The 24497-nt window shown below is 50.7% G+C and overlaps 1 protein-coding gene across 16 annotated transcripts in view; it reads right to left on the reverse strand.

Annotated features, from left to right (window-relative positions):
• Positions 1-24497, reverse strand: part of KATNIP (katanin interacting protein) — a 171324-nt gene that overhangs the window by 97535 nt on the left and 49292 nt on the right. For 9 of the 16 annotated variants that reach the window (XR_011647194.1, XM_058286156.1, XM_058286154.1 and 6 more), the window contains 3 exons: positions 21038-21207; positions 19007-19104; positions 7372-7503 (listed from right to left, as the gene is read on the reverse strand). Coding sequence is in view for 14 of the 16 variants with exons in the window: in XM_058286156.1 (XP_058142139.1) it covers positions 7372-7503; positions 19007-19104; positions 21038-21207 (400 nt within the window). In the remaining 2 variants the exon portion in view is untranslated. Of the gene's footprint in view, positions 1-3214; positions 3344-7371; positions 7504-19006; positions 19105-21037; positions 21208-24497 lie in introns of all 16 variants that reach the window. The other 7 variants (XR_011647193.1, XM_071211221.1, XM_012522186.2 and 4 more) reach the window with 1 other exon arrangement.

Here is a 24497-nt window from a genome sequence, read left to right on the forward strand (position 1 = left end):
AACTAATAAGAAAGCCTCTCCTACATGCCTCATTTTTCTGTTTTTTTTTTCTCTCAAGTTTCAGACATATTTTGGATGTGACTAAAGTGAGAAAAACCAAATATGAAGGGTGCATATTCATTTTCTTAATATAATGGTGCCTAAATATAACAAGAACACAACATTAATTTTCTAGTAATGTAAAATTCGCCTCTTTAAATGTCAAAAACCTAAATGTCAAATTAATTTTATATGTAAGTATTTCTAAAATAAATTAAGACTTCCTTGTCTTCTTAAAAAAGTATGTTGAACATGATTTAGCCTTTTCTTGACACTAATGGCCAATATTCTAGATGGAAAGTGACCTGTAATAGAGCAGGTGTTGTCAGGAACTACTTTGCTTTGGGTGTTTTTTTTTTTAAAGTAATGTCTTCCACCTATTAGTTTTTTTCAGTGAAATCATCCCCCATTCAAGTATCCAGAGGTATAGGATACAGCTTGGAAGACAGAGGCAGCACCCTTTCCACTCTGTACCTTTCCAGCCTTGGTGAATCTAAGTTTTTCATCATTGTTCTGGTTTGGTTCTTTTATTTTTCAGTTACCTTTATTTCGTTTTATGTAAAAGAGACTTTAACTCTGAATTTTGAAAATTCTGAATTTTGTCTTTTATTGCCCCCAAATCCAAGCCACAAAATCCAAAGTATCTCAAAAACTTTGCTTCCCTTTGAAGTGTAATCTCCAGGCCTTCTGGTTTACAGACACCCAGGGGTTCTTTTGTTAAAAGATGTGCTATCTCATATACACAAATTCAATTAGCTTAAAAATTAGACCTAAAAGTCTGCATTTTAAATCAACATCCCAAGTGATTCTTATGCATGTCAGATTTGAGAATCATGGCTCTATTACCATCTGCTCTACTCCTTTCCTCTGATTAGATAAAGTCATCTGTCAATTCTGTCACAATAGGAAGACCTTTTGGTGTCACTGATCTTTTCCTATAACGATGGCTCTCAAACATTAGCTGCAAATTATAGCCATACGGGAGCTTGAAAAAAGGTAGTAATGCCTGGGCCCAGGCTTAGAATTAGAATTAGGACCTGTGAGTGCCTACATTTTTTATTTGATTTGATTTTTCTTTTTCTTTTTTTGGGAGGTAAGGTGGATTGAACCCAGAACCTCATACAGGGGAAGCAGGCAACCACTGAGCTATACCTGCTCCCTGATTTTACTTTTTATTTTAAGGTAATTGTAGAGTGGCATGCTGTTGTAAGAAATAATACAGAGAGATTCTGTGTTCCCTTCACCCATATCCCCTCCCTCTAGGGTACAATAGCACAACCAGGAAATTGAGGATCCTATTATGCTTTTTATGCTTTTGAAACCAGGTCTCCATGTTTATTTTTTTCTCTTTCTTTGCTACTGTTTCACTCTTGCTCACATGGAAGCAGCTAATTTCCTCTTTAAAGTGCTAACAGTCCATGTCCCTTACCCTTTCTGAACTTTTCATTTTGAAAAAATGTAAAACCCACAGAAAAACTGTAAGAACAGTAAGTATAATGAACACCCAAATACTCTTCACAGAAATTCACCAATTGGTAGCATTTGCCACATTTCTTTTTCTATCCTTCCCTCTCCCTCTCATTCTTTGCTTTTGAATATGTATACACTTATTATTATTGTTATTGTTACTATTATCTTGCTGAAACATTTATGCAGAGGTTATAGACACACGACCCTTCATCTTGGCACACTGCAGCAGGTGTCTCCTGAGAATAAGGGGCATTCTCTTACCTAACCTCAGTGCAAGGATCAAACTCAGGAGGTTTAACACTGGTACAATATTATTACCTAATTTCGATATAGCCATTTTCAAACTTTGCTCATTATCCCCAAACTATCTGCAGTAGCTTGAATTAGGTACCCTAACATAGACATGTTCTTAATCTTTGTCCCTGTGGGTGTGAACCCATTGTAAATAGACCTCTGAAGATGTTATTTTTAGTGAAGGTGTAGCCCAACTGAATGGGTCTTAATCTCTATTCCTGGAGCCTTTATAAAGAGAAGAAACCAGAAGCCAGTGGTTGATGACGGACACGGGGAAGCTGGAATTCAGGGGCCACCAGAAGAGCAGACACAAGGGGAGAGGAGGTCACCATGTGCTGGGAGGCAGAGAGGCAGCCAAGGAACCCCAAGGGTGGCAGCAAGCCAGCCCCAGAACCCCAGACTCCAGGAGGGAAGCGGGGCCCCGCCGACGTCTTGATGGTGGATTTGCAGCCTCCAAAACCATGCACCAATAAATGCTTGCTGCCGACATCAACCACGGTGTGGCACCTGCCATCGCAGCCTGGCAAACTAAGGTGCCATCCTTACATGTGTGGCAATTTTTTTTCTAATCCAGGATGTCACGTTGCCTCTAGTTGTTCAATCTCTTCACCCTCTTTTAATCTGTAACTGCTCCCCGAATGTTGTCCTTGTCTTTCATGCCATTGACATTTCAGAAAAGTTCAGGCCGGGTGTTTGGTAGACTGGGCCTCAATTTGGGACTGTCATATTTTTGAAAAACATTTCTTATCAATGTCCTCAGCTAGGGACTCATTTAGGAGATATTTTGCTGAGGAGAGGTCTTCTCTATCACTGTTTAAAACACGGCTACACATAACTGATGGGCAGCCACCTTGGAACACTTCACTCCTGGCAAAATGTGCACGATATTCACAACCCACCGTATCCCTATGGAGAGTCAGGCATTTTCTGAAGTAAAAACATGCCAATGCAATTCTCAGCCTGCGAACACTACTTCCAAAGAATATGGAGTCATGGAGTCAGGCTTCCCCATCCAGGCTCTGAGGCGGGGCCAGCCACAGCACTTCTCTAGTTCTCCATTTCCTCGAACTATAAAACGAGAATGAAAATACCTCACCCTCGGCTCCCAGGGCTAATGCGGTGATGGATGTTACACGGCATGGTAGCTGGCACTCAGTAAGCGCTCATTTAGCGTGAGTTTTTATGACCACTTAAAAAAAATAATGTCATTAAATAAAATCTCTGTGTGTTGCTTTAAATCTTCTGGAGGATGGGTCAGAGATTTTTGCTTAAAGCCAAATCCTGTTGTTGATGTGAGCTGTATTACCAGGTGTAAATGAAGATTCTCACGTGGGGCCCTTCCCAAATTGCAGCTGCCTAGCATCGGAAAAGAACGGCCTTTCATGGGTAGGATGCTGAAAATCCATCTTACCATTACATCCTGAATAGTTAAGAGGATTCTTTCTTTCTCCATATTGCTCGAGGGGTCGGGCTGCCCACATGCGTTCAGAAGAGAGAAGCTAAAATCGCTGGGCGCAGCGCCAGTGGGAGACTTGGTAGCCTAGGATCAAGCACAGAGATCCGGGCCTGGTAAAAGCAGTTTACTGTTCCCACACCCTCGCCTGGGCTGCAGCCTCCCTATTGCTCTCCCTGCCTCCCATCTCTCTCCTCACCAAGTCATTTTCTGCTCTCCTGGGAAGCATATCTGATCACGACCATCCCTGCGTTACAAACTCCTTTGCAGACACACGGGTGGTAGTACTGCATGACCAGGATTCAAACTCAGGCTGTCAAACCTGAGCCACTGGACCACATACTGGTTGAGCACTGGTATGGAGAGACGGTCATGGTAGATTGCTGATGATATACCCCCCCAAGGTGGGCTCCCCAAATAGTATGTAGGCACAATCCCATTTGTGTTAAAATACAAATAAGTGGTCTGTGCCACCAGGGGGTGCTTGGCCAGGGATGTCACCATCACCCAATCTGCACAGGGCAGATGGGGTGGGTGAGCTGTGACAGGTCACGGCAGAGTCGGCATATGGCAAACCTACAGGCGGTACATGGTTGTATCGGGTCTTTAATTGTTTAGAAGTGTCAAAGCAAGTAGTGACAGGTTTAACACACTGAATTGTAAGCGGGGAAAAATATCCACTCACCCCTATCCAAGATCCACACAATGGAAAGTAACACTCAGATAAGGCATTCCAGATGTCAGGGTGGTCAAGTCTTCTTGACAACCATCATGCTCTGATAGACTTATAAGATATCTAAACTTGGGGAACAACACTCAAGACCAGAACATTCCAGATCAACTATCTTCTCTTGGATATATGTGATACATGCATTTTTTACTGGGATGAAAGGATTTTTCTTCTGAATATTTTATACTGATCATGCTTTATCAGGAAAAAAAAGTATTTCACTAATAGATAAAACAAACGCACACTTTGCTTCATTCCTGATACTTAAATGGCACTGATATCATCCACTGTGGCTCAGAGCTCATAATTCAAGAAAAGTCAGGGCCACTAAGACCAGGAATTTTGGCCGAACTCTCTGGAAAGGGGTCTCCTTCAGTTTCACTGGGGTTGCAAAGCTACTCAAAACCCAACATTGGTTTCCCGTCTGGGTCAAAGTAGAATCCAGCAGCACCTTTACCGCAGCCTCAGAGTCCTGTGGGGTCTGGCCCATGGCTTCTTCTCTGTCTTTATCTCGTCCTCCTTGGTCACGCTGGCCTCTGGGCTGGCCTCCTGCACATCACGGGACACCTGCCCCGGCTGCTTGCTGGCCCTGGACAGCTCTTCTCCAGATGGCTCACACCCTCACGTCTTTGAGGCCCCTGCCTAAATATCACCTCACCAAGGACACCTCCCTGGCCTGCCCATATAAAAGATCAGTGCCTGCCCCTCTTTCTCTATTCCCTTATCCTGCTTGATTTGTCTTATAAGCCTTCTCACCACCTGACGCACGACCTGTTTATTTTCTATCTCCCTCCTCCATGAAGGCAGCTTTTGCTCACTGTTTTACTTCCAGCATCTAGAACAGTGCCTGGGACTACAGAGAACAGTGGGGACTGCAGCCAACTGGCCTGCGCACACCCAAGGGACAGCGGCTCCCAGCACCAGCTCCCCGCTGCCATGCAAGAAGTGGACCACAGGTCTTCTCATTTTCCAAGGGAAGTTTCAAATGCAGGATTTGATAGGAAATCTGATTCTTAAATGTCAGCTAGTAATTCACATTTTTTAAAAAAAGCACCGTGCACGACAATGGGGTGGAGGCCAACAGTACATGTCTGTAGCATGCCGGTCCCTGAACTCTGAGCCGCCAAGAAATTGAAGTTCACCAAGAATATGATTGAGGGCAGAAAAGGTTTGTGTGTTTCAACAGTGAAGGGCAGGTGAAAAGGACACAGGCGGACACACGTTTTCTTTTGCGCCATCGCAGGCTGCACGAGCAAACAGCGTGAAGTGGCGGAGTATATTTAGCCATGAGCTTTTTTCCTTTCCCTGATCAAACTGCATCTCTGAAGGCTTTCTGCCTTTGCCGAAAACTGGCGTTGCCATTTTACTCTTTCACTTAGCAGGAAAATAACTCCAAGGGGAAATTGACTGTGAAGTCTTACAGAGTGTGCCCTCAAGATGGGGGAAAAAAAGGAAAGAAAGAAATACAATCAAGCACTCACAGTGGAGAAAATTAAGTGCTGGTGGAGCAGCGGCGATGCGGATTCAGAGCACGTGCAGCAGGAATGCTAATGGACTTAATAGCTCGTGAGGGCCTGGGCCTTGGGTTGCAGGGGGCTTGGGAGCTGGCAGAAGGAATATATGTTCATTTAACAGGAAGTGGCGGCTGCTCAGTCAGAGGGAAAGGGGGGCTGCCTGGCCTCTTGCTTCAAGGACGGGCACACATTCTGTGACACTGGGGCGGGGTGGGGACTGTAACAGACACACCTTGAATAAAACCAGTATGCCAAACTAAGAAACTGGTGGCTCTTGTGCTCAGACTGATGCTAGCAGGGGACTGTTTGTCTGATTCAAAAGCACGTGTGTGTGTGTGTGTGTTCTGTGTTTGGGTCATTCCATAGGACAGGGCTTTTTAAAAAATTTCCCCAGGAAGACAACAATTCAGATTTTTTAACAAGGATGCGAAACCACGTGCTCCTTTGCTCCTTGCCTCTCCTTCCTTTATAAGCAGATAAGGAAAACACAAACATGCAACAAAGATCAGAGGGATGTTTTATGGGCAAGATTGTCCTTTTCTAACAATTTTCATTTCATAAAAGCAGTTTGAAGTACAGCAGTGACATACGGAAGCAAGATTCTGCCCTTTTGGGGTGACTACAGAATCTGTAGCCTGAGCCCACAGATAAATGACTGCTACTTTGCAAATGGGGCAGGGTCTGGCCTAGGAACTTGACTTTGACCTGTCACCCCATGATAATTCTGCTTGTATATATACAAGCAATTATACTCCAATTATAAAAGCAATGCCCTTGGAATAAAATGCAACCCCCACCCCATGCCAGGCCTACCCTGCTGGCCCAGTCCAACCTCACCTCCTTCTACCTTCACTTGCTTATAACACACCTGCTTTCTGTTCCTTCAACAAGCCCAGATTCATGCCCTTTGCATTTGCTGTTCCCTCTGCCTGGAATGCTGTTCCCACGGCACAATGCCAAGCCGGCAGTTTCTTGTCGACCAGGTTTCAGCCAAAAGGGCACATCTGTGAGGAGCTTTCCTTTGCTATGCTATGTAATGCCATCCTCTCTCCCACACCGGCCTGCTGTCCCATTGCCCCTTCTATTTTCTTTGTAGAAATGATGAGTATCTGAAATGATTCCATTTATTACTGAGCTTTATTCTTTACCCCCTGCCTCTTCCTCTAGGCACCTCATTGTGCTTGTTTGTTTCTGCATCCCTGGGGCCTAGGGCGGAGCCCGATGCTCAATATATGTTTGCCGAATGAAAGACTGGTATGCACTGATGCAGTAAGGAAATGACAATTTGAGAAAGGGGAGTAAAATGTCCCACTTGTCAACCTCGTCACCAGCTTTATCATCATGGACTCGAGCCACCGCTATGTGGGCTTTTGGGCATTTACGTATGTGGTTTCTGTTGCTTGGGGGTGGGGTAGGGGTGGGGTAATATTCAAAATATTTAACAACAGGTACATGCATCCAGGTGGGTACAGGCTATCAGCTCTGCCTACCTGCCCTCACCTCCTTGCCCCTCAAACTCTTACCCAGCTTCTAGGACCCGAGGCAAACGTCACCCTCTCTAGGAAGCCCTCCCAGATAGCCTTCCTCCTCTGTGCCCATCATTCTTTGCCCGCCGCCCCCAGATCTCTCTCTGGGTAGAGAGACTGAGTACTGTGGACTCCTTCCCATCAGAGACCAGCCTCACAACCTCTGCACAGCAGCACCTCGCACAGCGTCGAGTATGTGGTTTGTGTGTGCATTCAAGCGTGTTGAATGATGGCAAGAATACGGAACACAGGGCAACTGAAGGAAGGAATAAATAACTGATGGAATGTGCTCACCCAGAGCCCCTAGCAACGAGCCCCGAACCCAAGGCCAAGGCCAGCTCCTACCTGTGCAAAGTCCTCAGGAGCGTCCTTCACCTTGACCTCTGCAGCCCCGCAGGACTCAGAGTCTTCAGCACAGTCCAGGGGAGGTTCGATGTGGAGCCGGGGGCCAGCTTCCGTTCTGATCTGCACGGATTTCTACACACAAAAATTCAAACTGTTTGAATTACTGTAGAACAAACCCCTGCATTCCTCTGCAGGTAGGAACGCCTGCAGAGTTTTCCTACCTGACTCCATCAGGGGTAGGCCACAAGGATTCGACTGGAGTAGGACGGCGGTCATGTCGGGACAACGGTCTGGCAGCCACTTTGCTGGGGCCAGCCCGTAAGCCACCCCTGCTCAGAAATCTTACTTGTTCCTATAGTCCCAAGGGGGTTCAGCAGAATATTTTTTCACAATTTTTTATTTTAAAATAAGTTAGCCATAGAATTAAAACAGGTGTTAAACTTCCCAAAAGGGGCTTTGTTATCAAATAGGGAAGCACTGGGGTTCTTCTGTAGGACTTCCCAGGGATTTTGATAGGTCCCTTCCCCGCCACACACACACTCTGTGGGTATTGGGAAGCACACTCATTGACCTGGCGTGACAGGCTTTGGGTTGTCCTCCCAGTATCTAATCTCCCCTTCTTATCTTGTATCCAGTTTCCACACATGCACATGATGTTCCCCGGCTCCCATGCAGCTAGGTGGGAGAATGCAAACGACCTGGTCCATGAGATGTGGATGTATCCAAATCCCTTGGAGAGAAAGGAAAAGCCACCCGCCCCCATCTGCGGTTCAAGCCCCGGGTCTCCTGACCCGTGTGGAGCTGGCCCACGCGCAGTGCCGACGCACGCAAGGAGTGCCGTGCCATGCAGGGATGCCCCCCGCGTAGGGGAGCCCCACGTGCAAGGAGTGCGCGCCATAAGGAGAGCCGCCCAGCGCGAAAGAAAGTGCAGCCTGCCCAGGAATGGTGCTGCACACACGGAGAGATGACGCAGCAAGATGACGCAACAGAAAGAAACACAGATTCCCGTGCCGCTGACAACAACAAAAGCAGACAAAAAAGACGACATAGCAAATAGACACAGAGAACAGACAACTGGGGTGGGGTGGGGGAAGGGGAGAGAAATTAATAAATAAATAAATCTTAAAAAAAAAAAAGCCTCCCCTTGCCCTGCTCTCCTTCCTGTCAGCTGGAATGTGGAGGTGGGGTCAGCTGCCTAGACTTGTGGGCAACAGAGCACCCAGAGGATGGCGGAGCAACAAAATAGCCAGTGCCTGGGCTCCTTAACGGACTCTTGCAGCAGGGGTGACTGCCCGCCACCAAACTGCTGTGTCCGAGAGCTAATCTGTTTAAGACACTGTTATTTGGGGCTTCCTGTTATGGGAGCCAACCCTGTACCCTAACAGATACACATGGTGTGCAGAACGCTCTACAACCCAGCCCTGACCAATCTTTCCTATGCTGATTCCTGCAAGTGTAACCGCACACCTGACAATGAGGCCCAACCGAATGGCTTCCTGTGCCCTGAGTTTCTGCAGTTTTGCCAGTCCTGCGCCATTCCCCATCCCTCAGGGAGTTTTCTCCAGGGGACCATTTCCCTCATCCACTCTCAGTCCACATGTGGCCCAGGGTGGGAATTTGATTCAGGCCCGGCCCGTCAGCCCATGCTGTCTCTCGGAACACACCCTGGTAAACTAGAGGGGACCCTATGGTAGACAATGAGAGTAGCTCTAGGATTCCTGCTAGAACACTGGGGCGGCGCTCGCTTCCTGTAGAGGTGCAAGCTAACAGGAGGTCTGCTAGGGACGCAGCTGTTAGGCAGGACCCCTTATGTAGAGACACTGAAGCCGAGTCCTCGTGGATTTGTTCAGCATCCCTAGATCCAGCCATGCCTGAAGCAAGACACGCTGAAACGTTCTCTTGCTCACTTAAACCAGCATGAGCAGGAGCTCTGTTGTTTGTGACTGATAGCTCCCATGTGCCCTAACTTTCCCACCTCCCTGCCTTTGCTCACGCTGTTCTCCCAACCTTAATGCCATTCTCCCAAATCTCTATGTATTCAGATCCTACCTAGCTTTGGAGCCGCAATGCACGTCATCTCCTCCAAGAAGACTTCCCTAATACCCCTCCACCCCCCTACACACAAATGCCCATGACCTTTATTGGTTCCTCTCCGGCACGCTATTCTCTGCCTACCCAACATCTATCCACTGCCCTCTCCATCCTTACAGAGAGCCCTACTTCTCTCTGAGGTAGCAATGTGCCCCGACTCTCACGTTGCTGAAGAGACTTGCAGCCAGGGACAGCGACCCACGTGGTGCAGGTCTGATGAATGCAAACGGCGGAAGCCTGTGGGGATGGGGGGGAAGCTTCTGAGGAAGTTTTTGTTCTCCTGGTAATCAGGACAGACTCAGCAGACACCTGCCCTTGGAACTGGAGCCTCTTAGCCCTCTTCCTGACTGGAGCGTGGACGGGATGTTTAGGAGCAGAGCAGCCATGTTGTCAGAAGGAAGCAAGTCGGACTGCTAGGATGGCCAAGGAAGAGAAGGAACCTGGGTCCCTGTGGCACCACCACCCATGCCCCCAGCCTGCCTCTGAAGGCCTAGTTTATGTGAGAGGAAAACAATACAAACGCCATCTGGGTAAGCCCTGTGGTCCAGTTTCTGGTACATGCAGCTGAGCTCAAGCCTATTTGATAATGCTCCTTAGGGCACTCAGGGTTTTTTGTGGTTGCCTAAGGGATGCTTCTGTGTGGGGTACCAGGTTGGATTCCTGAAACAATGATGTTCATTCCCTGTGTGACCTTGGGCAAGTCGTCTAACCTCTCTGAGCACCAGTTTCACCATCTGTTAAAATGGGGTGAGTGGCACCCTTGTTGCAAAACAGAGTTTCAGCCCTTGGTGCAGGGTTTTGGTGACCAGCACAGAGGTGCCATGATGGCAGCCGAGCTTCCCTCCAAGGGTAGGTGTCATTCAACGTGGCCCCTAAACACAAGCCAGCTAGCTCATCTGGCCTTCAACCCAAGACCCCGCAGCCTGCACCAACGCTAGTATACAAGCCGGCTGTGTGACACAGTGAGCTGGGCTGGGACTAGGGTGAGGCACCCAGGGTGCAAAATTTAAGAAGGGCTCCCTCCCTCTCAGGGCCAGCCCCTCACGTGCATGCACCTGGGAGCGGACCTGTATCCACACCACCCGATCTCCCCAGCCCCTGAGGAGCAAGCGCCACCCGGCGAGCCCTGTCATTTGCTGCAGACCCAGCACAGCTCCAAGGGCTTCAGGGCCTCAGTTCATCTGGTGCCACCACTATGCTCCTTTCGCAGGTGGGAAACTGAGGCATAAGTTCAAGCCACTTGCCCAAGGTCACATTGCTAGGAAGGAGGAGAGCCTAGATTTCAACCCTAGCAGTGTGACTCCAGAGGCCTTACCCTAAACCCGGGATAAGTCAGTGTTTCCTGTACAGGGACAAAGAGTAAACATTTCAGGCTTTACAGACCATAGGGACAATACATAAACAAACGGGCAGGCCTTGGTTCCAGTAGCACTTGCGGCTGGATTTGGTCCAAGGGCCGTAGTTTGCCAATCCCTGCTCTGAAATGCCAGGCTATACTGCCCCCACCAGGCAGGGGAAGAACAAAGGTCTCCCCTTGGGCCACAGCAGTCTCTGGGGGAGAATAGAAGGGGGTTAGAGAATTCCCGGGGCAGCTAACACCCAGAAAAGGAGGCGTGAGCTGGGCTACAGATCGTGGGCTGGGCTACAGATCGTTCAAGGAAAGGACCTTGGGGGGAGAGAGCAATGGGCTGAAAGGACAGCCAGGGAGTGGCCTTGTGGCAGCACAGAGGGGAGGAGCGGCCTGGGCCGGGGGCCCTGGCCTCCCGCCCCCCCCCCACCTTGCCCTCCTGACCGAGCGCGGCACAGCTTCTCCCCAGGCTCTGTGCAATTGCTCTCCGAGCAGTTGTCAGCCTCGGCAGTGGGGTCCTTGGAGGCAAAACACTACAGGAATACATAAAACCTGGGCTGCCAGGCCAGGAGACTCCTGGAGGCTTTCCTGCCTCGGGCCAGGACGAGGCTATAAAGGTTTTGAAATTCATTGCCAAGATGGATTTTCCAGGATATCCTGGGGAGAGAGTGTGACCCTCCCTCCTCCCCCAAAGACCCCTCAATGCCATCCGAAAGCCAGGAGGCCTCCCAGCTGGGAGCCTAAGTGTAGGAGAGGGTGGGGGTCCCCAGAGGGAGGACGCCAGGCACTTTGTTGGGACCAGCAGCATTGGCCTCCCTGGGAACTTGGGAGAAATGCAGAATCTCAGGCCTCATCCCAGGTCTACTGAGTCGGAGAATCTGCCTTTCAACAAGATCCCAAGCAATTATAGGCACATTCGAGTTTGAGCAGCGCCGGATTAGAAGAGCTCTGAGGCTGTGATGGTCATCGTTGTTTCTACCCGTCATTTCCCCATCTTCTGGCTAAAGCATCCTGGTTTCCTTCTGGGAAATTTCCACCCCTTTCAACCCCCTTCTCCTCTCCAACCCAACTGACTCCCTCCAGGGGCGGATGGAGCCTGGGACCCAGGCCCGGCCAGGCAGAGCACTGGGTCCCCCTTGGCAGGGGTGATGGCTCAGGGAAGCTGAAGAGATGCAGCAGCAGGGTGAGGTCTGGTGGAAAAGGACACGTGGGGGGCCCCTGTGACCACAGAGGGGAGTCAGAGTTGAGAGGTGCAAACCAGATCCTGGTGTTTAGGCCCCTGAAACCAACCGTGCCTGAACCAGGCAGTTCCCACCTGAGGAAGGCAGTGGGGGGACCACAGCTCCGCGGGCCTCTGACTTGAATCCTGTAGGAGGAGGTGCCGCAGGCTCCAGCAGGGGAGGCCGGTGCAGCTCCCTCAACCTCCGGCAGGTTTCCCGCCCCTGCCCCCTCCCCTCCCCGGGAGTCTTAACGCAATTGCTCACCTCGCCCAGGTGCCAGGAGACTAGCCGCAGGGCATTCAGGCAGTTAACGGGCAAGTCCTCGCCAAGTACTGACTGCCAACAAGGTTCTGGAGATTAGGCAAGATATAAAAAAGCCAAAAACAAAAGCCCTGGCCTCAGGGTTCGCATTGCACGTGACAGAAAGACGAGTTTATGAAGAAACACACGACAGAGCTCATGTGGCCCAGGAGCGTCTCGGTGCTGAGTGGGTGCTGGAGGGAGGAATAAATAGTGCCTCCATCTGGCCTGCCCTCCCACCCCCAGCCCCAGGTATGCCGCGACGTGAGCAGCCCTGCCCGCAGTGCACGCCCACTCCCGGGAGGCGCACGGCAGCGCTCGGCCCCAGCCCCAGGCAGCGCGCCTGCCTCCCACCCCCTCGCCCTCGCACGAGGCGGATGCCCGCTGCTTCACCCAGGGCAGATGTCTCCAAGTGGCTGCTCTTTGCTGCCTACTTGCCGTGCTTAGACGCCAGGTGGCCCTTGCAGTATGAACGCTACACAGGAACAAGGTTTAAAAGCCCTCCCGCCCAAACACCCCTGTTCCAGTTTGCCATGCTGGGCCGGCTTGGATCCTACTCAGCCCACACTCAGCCGAGTGTCAGGCCCAGAGTTATTTGTGTGTATCTGCTGCCCCTTTTGGCAAAGCAAGCTAAGTGATGTGTGCATGAAAGCTGACTGTGGATTAGAAAAAAGAGGAAGGCCGAGGGCCGCCCTGTATGGTTGCGCAGGCTGTGCGGTATGTAAATGGCCTTCTATGGGGGTAGGTCAGCCTGCAGAGACCCACAAAGGCAGGTTTAATGGGGTCTTCCTGAATTTGTCTCATCTTTTAGCAGTGACAGTCCTGGGCACTGGTAGTCGGTGTTGTGCAAGGTCACTGGAAGAGCTGATGCTTTATGAGTTGTTTCGTTTATTACCCTCTCTGCAGGGTGTTTCAGAACTCAGGAGATGACAAAGGAAAGGGGTCCAAAGGCTTCACATTTTTACCAGCGAACTTTCCAGAAGGTGCCTGAGCTGTGAGCCCAGGAACAGGAAACTGGATATGGCAGTTGAGAAAGAGAGAACAAAGCCTTTTTGCTTTAATCATTGCAATGAACTTGCTTTTGAGACCTTTAAGGAAGGCCCACCCCACAGTAAATTGCTAGAACATCAATCCCTTCACTACCAATTCAATGCTAAGAGCCGATGACGTTCATCAAATCTGACAGCATTTTGGTAAACGACGGCTCTGTTGATTAGGCTGCTGTCCACCCAAGTATTACAAGGCTGAGGAAACCATAAATCTTAATCCACTGATAGCAGCAGAAAGATCTAAGGCCTGGAAGTGTGTGTATGGGGGGGCGGGGGGTGGACAGTGTGAACAAGAGCCCATATATCATCACCAGCCACACTGCCCGGTGAAGGCAGCAGCTCAGAAACCCAACAACAAAGCACTCGCCATTACCCTTGCTGAATCCCTCAGAGCTGGGGCGTCTCAGAGAAGGGTCTTATAGCCCCCCAGCCACCGTTTGGATGGCTAACCTTCTGGTCAAGGGATCCATGGGGCTGAGCTCCCGAGGCAGCCCCTTTCATCAGGGATAGTTCCACCCAAAAGTGCTTCCTCGTTGCTAGGCAAGAGTCTAAGGCAGGGAAGTGATGGATTCTAATGGATAAGGTGAAAGGGTTTACTTAGTGGGAGTGAGATGGGCTCCTTGGGTGAATTTAGGGGAGACACTGGGGAAAGCAGGCACGATGACAAGCAGGGGAGGAAATGATGTTGGGTTGTGGACTCAGGGGTGACTGCAGGGGCTCTCTGTGCACTGTGGTCGCCATGTCTCCCGCTGACCTGGTGGTGGCCAGGGTGCGTGAGCGAGGTGGCTGGGTGGCCGGGCCCGTCCCTCAAGGTGGGCACTGCTGGGCTGGGGGACAGCTGTGGTCCTTCTTCTGATGGGCTGGCTTTAGTGAAGTGGCCATTACTACCAGCCTTGGGGGATTTTGTTGCCTTGACCACTCTGCCTGCCCTGGCTGCCTCCAAGGATGGTGGGACCCAGCCAAAAGGGTTAGGAGAGAGAGGGTTCTCCTCCTTATCCCACAGACCCCAAATCTGTCTCTGTACTTTCTACTATGAAGAAACTCTCTCCTTAATTCCACATCTTGGAACCAAATGAAACAAGTCAAGACAACAAGAGAAATACTAGCTTAGTTGACACACCAAGTCTATTTACTATCCCACCTGCAGCCTCCTCCACAAGAAGCTCTGGGACCCACAGTCCTGCTCAAGGGCAGGTGGGATTTCAATCATGACCTGGCCCCATCCCTAGTCACAGATAATCAAGGCAGGAGAGGGTAGCTCATCCAGGCCTAGGAAATACACAGTTTGACTAGCAGTCCAGGCTGACTAGCAAGTCAACCTTACAGGATGACCAGTAAGCCCAGGCCATGATCTGAAAGAAAGTTGAGCTAAGAGAATCTGGTTTTCTCTCTTGGAAATTTCAACAAATACTGAAGGTATGAGATGACTAGCAAGAGGAAGAGAAGGCGAAAAACTGTGACATGGAGAAGGCACGATGGAGTGGGTGAAAGCAGAAGTAATGACACCCAGGCGCAGAGCTAGCAAGTAAACAGGCAGAGAACATGGGTGCGGAGCATGGAGGCTAGGGAAGGTTGGAAGAGAGAAACACCCAGCGCTGTGCTCATAGGGACCTTGCTTCAGAGCTGCCAGCCTGGGCCTCCTGGCAGCCAGTCTGGGCCCCATCAGCAGGCCTTCTTCACCCAGGTGTTTCAGATCTTTTCAAAATGTGAATCCACACATGTAACTCTGGTTTAAAACCCTCTAGGGGATGCCTCACATTTAGAATAAAAGCTAAATGTGATCCATCGGCTTCTCCAGTCTCTGGGACCCCATTCCCCCACCCCCAACCCTCCCCCTCCATCATTAAGTGCTCTGGCCCCTCTGGCCTGCCATCCCCCGCCTCATCATCACTACTCCAGCCCTTCCAACCTCCTCGGCCAGTTCCCATCTCCCCTGCTCCTGAGCTGGGTGGTCTCCTTGCTGTGCTCTCCTCCTGGGAGATTCTTCGCCCACATCTTCCCAAGGCTGGCTCTGCCTCAGTACACAGGTCTCCTCAAGATTTGGGGAGCCTTTGTGCCCACCCTTTCTAGACTAACTCTCCTCCCAGACTCTGGCAGGCTTATCCCACTGTTTCCTCCCACAGTGCTTGCCTCAAAATTACCTTGTTTATTGACTTGCTTGCTTCTGAGCCTCTGCGACACCACCTACCCACCCATAAATGTGAGCTCCAGGGGAGCAGGGCCAGGCCTGTCTCATGCAGTGATATCACCCCGGCACCTGTAAGTGTCCAAAACCCAGTAGGTGCTCAATAAATGCTCACAGAATGAATGACGGACTGAGCGAGTGAAGGTATGACAATGAAGAGCCCCAAGGCCTGCAGGCTGTGCCACCCTCAGCATCTGCCTCTCACCAATTACAATCACAGTCAACTTCCATTTCATCCACTGCTCCCCTTTGAAAAGCTCTACAAAGCTGCACTCAGTCAGTCCTCATTAACCCCAAAAAGACAGGGACTGCTGGCAACCCCATTCTATAGACAACAGGTACCCAGAGGCTAAGCGACTCATCCAAGCCCACCCAGCAAGGAAGGGGTGGGATTGCGGCTTTGAACACAGGCCACCCTGAACCACTGCTCTTAACCACTGCTCTGGACAGGGCTGGCTCCTGCTGCCCCGCTGCTCCCAGCTGCGGCCGACAATCCCTGCTGAGAGAGCACCTGAGATACACACTGTGTGGCCCATTGTTTCCCAGCAGCCCTGAGAGGTCTTTTGGTGATGACACCAAAGCTCAGAGAGGTTACTGGACCAACTCCAGGACACGAAGCTCTAAGGAGGTGGTCTGACTCCCATTCCCTCCCATACCCCCTGGGCCATATATTCAAATGCTCCAATGAGCCAGGTGGGAAATGGAAAATGTGTAAGGCCACCCAATGTAAGAGAAACAGTAGCCCAAGCATGATGATAAACTGCAACTAATGCCTGACCTCAGCACTGGGGCTTCAAAAGGAGTGGTAGGGACTGTGGCAAAAAGGAGGGGACTCATGCCTTGCGTAAGGAGGTAAGTACTACTCAATTTCTGTCCAGTGCAGGGGGAAAATTTAAATATTGGCACCTGATTAAAATCTTTTTTAAACTGCAAGTTCATCTGACCCACAGGCATAATGTTTTTAACCCTTGAGCTCCATTTCACTAGCCCTCCATAGGTTTAAAAACAATTGTCACATCTTCTTCCCAGGGTAAGCAGTCTGCAAGTTTTCACAGCAGGATCCTCATGGGCAAAAACAGAGCCTTATTCAAAACACACTTTTTTTTTTTAACCCCAGGGGCTGACACAGTGCCTGGCCCATTACAGGTGCTGAGAAGTGTTGGTAAAATTAGTGAATGGCTTCCTTCGTGATATTCCAGAGCCTTCATCGCCATGCCCCTCTTGTGCTTTTCTGAATGCACACCAGTTTGAATCTGCTGAAGGGTGGTCCCCAAAGGACCATGTGGTGGGGGCACAGCCTGAGTCCCAGTGGTGGGCGTGCTGGGCTGGCCCTGAGCACCACTCTACGCTCTTTCGGGCATGCCTTTTTGTTCAGAAGAAGCTGGACAGCCACACACTGCATTTCCCAGACTCCCTTTCAGCTTAAATTCTGGATGCAATTTAGGTTCAGCCAACTGAGGGCCCACCCAAGACAGGGCAAGTAGAGGGAGGCGAGGAGAGAAGAGGGTGGGGGGACACGTGGGCTGTGGTGGGCGCAGCCGTGGCGGTGGCCAGGGGGGGCTTTTCGACAACGGCCCACGCTGGGAGAGCAGGTTTTGGGGGTCTTTCTTTGCAGTGTGGCTCTAGCAGGCACAGCGTGACTCAGGCCAGCAGCTGGGGCAGGGGCTGCCTGAGTCCTAGAGGGCAGGTGACACGTTCCGACCTGATGCCCGCCTTCCCGACCGCGGCACAGGTAGCAGCCCCTGAGACAGCAGTGCTAGGATGCTTTCTGGGCGCCCTGTCTGGAGGCCCAGCTCAGGACCTGCTCCCCACGCAGTCCCAGTGATTCTGCAAGCACGTGCTCTACTGGATTCCCTGTGCTCAACTCCCTTCTGCTTAAAATAGCCCGAGTGGTCTCTCCTGTTAGGCACTGACCGACCCCTGACGGATGCAGTGCAGAAGGACAATTAGAGCCCTCGTGGCATCAGGAAGGCAGGAAATTGGCCATGATTAGGCCTGCGAAGTGTGGGACCACAGAGGGAGACTGGGAAAGGATGCTAATTAATCTTAAATTGCACAGACTCTGGGGCCAGCCATTAAATCACAGTCTAAGACCCAAATATGGCTCCCGATAATGAAGGGCTCTCAGAACAAGGGGAAGGAAGGGCTGAAGTGAGCAGCGGTGAAAGGCCTCATTAATGAGAAACATTCGCATTCATTGCTGGGGACAAAAGGAGGCCCAGGCTGTCTGCTCTGCAGGCCCAGCTCAGCAGCCACTGGAGCAAGCTGGAGAAACACTCCTCCCCATTTCCCAGGGGCCCGCGCAGCCCCCCGGGGGAGTGCAGAGACCAGCGGGCATGGCCTCAGGAGTCCAAATCCCAGTTTCCCACCCTCCCTTAGTAGCTGTGTGACTGTGAGCAAATCATCTTACCCATCTGGGCCTCAATGTGTTCAGCGGCCCAAAGAGGACACTTATCGACCTACAGGATTATTGTAAAGATGGACAGATGAAGTGTATGAAAGCATTTATTATGCATGCATATGCATCAAGCAGTGGAGATGGTGGGAGGCGGATTTGGTAAAGTAGGAAATGTTATAAGGTGGCAGTTCCCAATCCTGGTGAACACAAGATTAGTCACAAAACAAAACCAAAAAACCAGGGCCTAAGCCGCACCTCAGATCAATGAGATCAGAACTTGCAGGGCTGGGGCCTGAGCATCGGTAGTTTCAAACCTCCCCCAGGAGATTCGAGGGTGCAGCCGGTTTGAGACCCACTGGTCCCAGGTGAGGTCTGAGCAAGGGTAAGGAAGGAATCGAGGCTATGGACAAGAACACTGAACTTGGAGAATAGCTGGGTCTTGCCCCTTTGCGGCTGTTGACCTTGGAAAGCTCACTTGACTTTTCTGAGCATCGGTCTCCTCGGTCCCCTTAAAAGAGGGACGGCATCAGCACTTAGGCTATGGGTCTGCCATGAGGGCACAGGAGAGGAGTCACGTGAGAGCTGAGCCCATGCCTGACACCTGGTAGGGGCTAGGATGTGAGCCGCCGACACCAGCAGCATCGGCAGCAACCCCCCCCCCCCCCCCCCCCCCCCGCTCCCGACATCTCGGCTTTCCGGGGCGGGGACTGTGTCTCATTCACGGCTGCATCCCTCTAAGACTGGGCCTGGCATATATAGCAGGTGCTCAGTAAAAAGCAGCTGAAGGTGGTGAGTATGACCTGCCTACACCTCCCTCCAGAAGGGAGGCCCCCACCGCAGGGAGAGGGCTGGGAGGTCCCGCGGGGACCTCAGCTCTCCAGAGACCAGCTCCACAAGCAGAGAGGGCACTGCTGACATGCCCAGTCAGACCCACCACCCCTGACGGGCCTTGAAACACTCTCGCATGGCTCCCACCACCACCTCACTCCTCGTTCTAAAGCATGAGCCGGGGCTGTGGGCCTGCTCAGCCCTGGGTTTCCAGACCTGGTGCCATCCTCGGCGCTGGACTTTGCTGGGGGCTGTCCGTGAGCCGCGTCGTAAGGCTTCCTCGGCTTCTCGAAACAGGGTTCTACGCCTGGAATCTGCACCAGAGATGAGGGAGGAGACTGGTGAGGCACTGCTGGCTAGCTCACGCCGAAGGAGAGCAGCACAGCTTACATCTGCTATGCATGTCGCTTCGCGCCAAGTACTGTGTACGAGGATTTCTACTACAACACTGTTTGTGGTGACAAGAAAACAAGCTAAACGCCCAGCAAAAGGAGAGTGGCTAAGTAAATGACAGCACATCCATGCCATGCAAGAATATCTATAACAATGTACAGCCAAAACTGGGCAAATGGAGATGCACAAGAAATAATTTCCAAGATACAAGTACCAGAACAAGTACAGAAGCAAGGTACACAACGTTGTACACAACCAGCCACCATCTGTGTAAAAGAAGGGGCAGAGGAAAATATTTGGGGAATGAACGACTGATGCCTCAAGTAAAGAGGAGACTCCCAGTGTCTGTTCCTCCCTGAAATCCGGACCAGAAAAGGTGTAATTTCTTCTACCTAGCTGCAGGTCCATCCCTGTCTCCACCACCATGAAAGCTTAGGGGGATCAGTGGATTTCCCTCTTTGCCCAGGGGGCTAGGAAGCTCATGCTAAATTCTGTGTTGAATTGTAATGGCTCTCCTAGGGGAAGGTTTTTGGGGATATCACTTTCTCCTTTTATCCCCTTGTTACTGTTTTATTTGTTTTATCTTTTACTGGTAAAAATGGCTTGAGAGTTTGTTACCTGTGAGGCAAAGGATTCAAAAAACACAATCAGGGAAGTGGAGGTGGCTCAACTGATGGGGTATCCACCTACCATGTAGGAGGTCCAGGGTTCAAACCCAGGGCCTCCTGGCCTGTGTGCCGAGCTGGCCCATGCGCAGTGCTGCCGCGTGTGGGGAGTGCCCTGCCACACAGGGGTGCCCCCCATGTAGGGGAGCTCCACGCGCAGGAAATGTGCCCCCAAGGAGAGTTGCCCTGCGCGAAAAAAGCACAGCCTGCCCAGGAGTGGCACCACACACATGGAGAGCTGACACAGCAAGATGATGCAAGATTCCTGGTGCTGCTGAGAATGCAGGAGGACACAGGGGAACACACAGTGAATGGACTAGAGAGCAGACAACGGATGGGGGGGAAAGGGGAGAGAAATAAGTGAAATAAATCTTTAAAAAAAAAACACAAATCAAGAGTACCATGTGCCAGGCACTTTACATTACCTGTATCATTTAATCTTCCTGGCAAGGCTGTAAGGTGGCCATAATCATTCCCTCTTCACAGAAGAGGAAACTGAGGGTCAGAGAGATCCCAATTGCCTGAGGTCTCCAAATTAGAAAGTGGCAGTATAAGAGTTCGGACCCCACACTGCCTTGTTCCAAATCCTTTTCTTGGAACTCAATGGCACTCTGGCCTCTCAGACAAAAGAGACTGCCTTGAATAGTGCTCTGGTTTTGGAATGCCAAAACTGTGGGGCAGGCACCTGCATGGTTTCCCCACAGTAACATGCCTAAATGGGGCCCTGAAGGAAGGCCGACATGGTGTTTTCCTATTTCACTGCCTGTGCTTTTATTACAGAGCAAATGGAATCTGTTAAAAGTGTGCAGGGTATGGATTAATTAAATGCAGAAATGAACAAAGAAGTCAGACATCACACAGAGGGTTAGGTACTGAGGTTAACACACAAAGTAAAAATCAGGCAGAATCAAAATTACCCTAGGAAATTCCTTCAATTACTGACACCTGAGCTCGAAGAAACGTAAAGTGCCAGGAATTTAATGCTCAGGCCACCTTTGCCCTAGCAAAGGTAGAAGAGGCCAAGACAAGTTTGAAAAGGAATTTAAAACGCTTTCTCTCTCTCTCTCTGGCCAAGCGGTAGAGGTGACTAGTGTAGATTAATTAGTAATCTGCTGAGTGCGTGTGCACAAAACGTGGCTCCGCCGTCTCTAGCAGAGCTGCCACTTGGCCTGGAAGGACCTGCACTCACCGTGTGTCCCCTCGGCCTGCGAGGCACTTCTCGAGAAGTCGGAGTGGACGCCTTTCCGCGGTGACGTCTTCAGCTCAGAATTGGCCCCGTTGACGTAGACAGAGAACCCTTGCTCCAAGTGCTCCAGCCTCAATTGCATGGGGTCCTTGGCTTTCAAATGCTTTAATATCCTAGAAGAGAAAGATTGCTGGCTCGTGGGGGGCCCGGGTCCGGGCCTCGTTACCTGAGAGTCTGGACAGGCCCCTCCCACCTGCGGAGCAGACCTCTGCTCCGAGGGGGATGCGTCTCTGGTGGGTGAGCCTGGCTGTTGTCTGCAAACCACCTCTGAGAGGCCCTGTGTGAGAACACAGGAGCAAGGCGCCATCCGTGCAGGCCCTGCAGGGGCATCACCACTCTTGTTCTGAGGCTCCCATGCAAGTCAGCAAAACTGTATACACGTGGTTCTTGCCCCAAGGGGCGGATGCAGAAGGGAGCTGTGTATGTCCAGCTGCCCAGGGAGCCTGGACTTTCTGAGCTGTCCCAACTTACCGCCATTTACTTGGTGTGGATGGTGGTACTTTGCTGAACATGTGACAGAACATGGCTTAGGGTCTGAGGTTTCCTGAGAGAGAGTGCAGCTAATACGTCTACTAGTCAGAAAATGTCCTTTGTCAGCCCAGGCAGCCTGACTTATGCTTCCGAAAATGTGCCTGCATGTGTGTATGGGTGTAAGTGTATATATGTGTGTATGAGCGTGTACTTGTGCACATGCATATATGTGTGTATGTATATATAAATATACATGTGTACGTGTGCAAGTGTATATGTGCGTATGTGTGTGCATGTGTTCTCACTCACCCTCAATATCTGAAACGGCACAATTTTTCTTTTTTTTTTTGAAGATTTATTTTTTATTTATTTCTCTCCCCTTCCTTCCCCCCCACCCCCAGTTGTCTGCTGTCTGTGTCCACTCGCTGTGTGTTCTTCTGTGATCCCTTCTATCCTCATCAGTAGCACCAGGAATCTGTGTTTCTTTTTGTTGCATCACCTTGTTGTGTCAGCTCTCCGTGTGTGTGGCACCATTCCTGGGCAGGCTGCACTTTCTTTCGTGCTGGGCGGCTCTCCTTACGGGGTACACTCCTTGCATGTGGGGCTCCCCTACGTGGGGACACCCCTGCATGGCAGGGCACTCCTTGCGCGCATCAGCACTGCGCATTGGCCAGCTCCACACAGGTCAAGGAGGCCCGGGGTTTGAACCGCGGACCTACCATGTGGTAGACGGAAGCCCTAACCACTGGGCCAAGTCCGCTTCCCAACACACACACACACACACACACACAATTTGTGTTCCTAATGCAGTGAAAAAACCCCACATCAACTCTAAAAGCGTCCTGGGCTGAGTATGACCTCCGGGCTCGCTTCCACTAAAGGTGAGGGCTGGGCTTGGTCCCTCGGCCATCTCTGACAGGGCCCCTCTGTCAATGGCACATTACGATCTCTTTGGGCCCCCCCCGCCAGGACTGCTTTTGCTTGAGGACACACCCTTCAGCATCTTTACAAACTGTGTTCTGCACCCTCACATCAACCGGTATTACCACGTGAGAGGAAAAACACCCAGTCAATGTGGCAGCAAGCGTGTGTTCTCTTAAGTCATTAAATACCAACTGAACTGGCAAAATTGAGTATTTTAAATAATAATAGTTGTCACAGGGTGACTACTATGTGCCAGGCTCTGTTCTACATACCATGCATATATTAAGACATTTATCTTTACGAAACCTTATGGAGAAATGACTTTTATCATCCCCATTTAAAAAATGAGAGTGAGACACAGAGAGGTTAAGTAACTTGCCCAAGGTCACACAGCTAGCATGTGGCAGGGCTGGGATGCAAATTGAGGCAATTTGGATCCAGAGTCTTCACCACAACACACAAAAAAAGACCATTTCTAAAGCTAGTGCAAGGATGTTGAAACTGGCAAACTCAGGCACTGCTAGTAAGCTCGTCTCAGAAGGAACATGAAAATATAGAAAGTGCCATAAGCTTGGTTTTTGCCCAGTAAACACATTCATGCAAATTGCTCCTGAGCATAAACCCCGGGCAGGAAGATGCTCAGCGCTCAGTCATCACAGAACCCTGAGACCAGCCCAAATGCCCAGGGCCGGGGAAGTGGGAGCTGGAATATTATGTGGTCATGATGATAACAAACACTGTAAAGAAAAGGGGGACGGTTTGCCATCCATTCACTGCGGGTAAAAAAGCCTGGAAAAAAAACAGGACGCAGGTAGTAAATGCAAAAGTTGGAAAAAAGTCGCTTTGTGGACCCAGAGTGGAGGGTGATAAATGTAAAAATTAAGTCAGTTGTTGAGTTAGGGTGGCTTAGGGCGTTCTGGGTGATTTCTTTGTTTTTTAAATGTTTCTGTAGCTGCTGGTACATCCATCTCTTCAGCTATCGTGGCAGGAACATTTATTATGGAATGCTTATCTCTTGCCAGCCTCTGAAGCCCGGGAGATGCCTGATTGTTGGGCAACAGCATAAAATAGAAGGAAAACACAAGTAACTAAGAGACAATCTCCAAACACGCCAATAGCTGCACTGGCTGAAACAAACAATCAAGTAACGCCTCGGGTGCCAGCAGTCTCCTGAGAGAGAGAGAACAGAGAGAACAGGTCTGGGAGGCCCCGGGTGGAGCTGCTCAGGAAATCTGAGCACCCTGGCAGAGCACCGCTGCCTCGACTTCCCTCCCAGAGACTGCCGTGTCTCTGGTAACAGTGGCGGCACCTCATTACCCTGGAATCTGGGGCTGGCACTCCACGTGTGCCTCTCTTTAAGCAGAATGATTTATGAAAATGTGGATTTATGAAACTGATAAATGAGGAGATAATTATTCAGACTGTGAAAGGAATCGCTCAAGGAACTCAACCTCCCGCGGCTGAGCGAGCACCAGTCATATTCACGTGGCTTCAAAGGGAAGTGGTGCTTTTTAATTGATAGCCTGCTTTGCATAAAAAGCCATCCTAGGCGTAGGGGGTTCAGATAAATCAGAATCAGCTCCTGCCCGATCTAAAATTGAGCCCCCACCTCCACCCCCTCCACCCTCTGCTCTCTAACCCTATTTTTTCACAGTGCAGGTATCACTGCCATTGTATTATGGGTTTAGCTGCATATTTGTTGATTCTCTCTCCCCGCCCACTGCACTCCAGGGCTCAGGGGTCCATCGTGAGAGGAACAGAAAGGAAGCTCTCAAGACCTCTTTCTTGAACGAAGGGTTCCGCAGGAGAGAGAAGGCCTGCAGGAGGAGCACCCTAACACCCACAGCTACCGTGACCCACTTCAGCCCACACCGACCTTGGCGGGGACGCTGTGATGAGCTTTTTTGTATAGACGAGGAAAGGGAGGCACCATGAGGTTCGGGGCATGGGGTGCCATGAGGGCATGGGACGGGGACATGGCATGGCTGCATGCTGGGGTGGTTGGGGA

This window comes from Dasypus novemcinctus, chromosome 23 (genome assembly GCF_030445035.2).
Source record: "Dasypus novemcinctus isolate mDasNov1 chromosome 23, mDasNov1.1.hap2, whole genome shotgun sequence".
Lineage (NCBI taxonomy): Eukaryota > Metazoa > Chordata > Mammalia > Cingulata > Dasypodidae > Dasypus > Dasypus novemcinctus.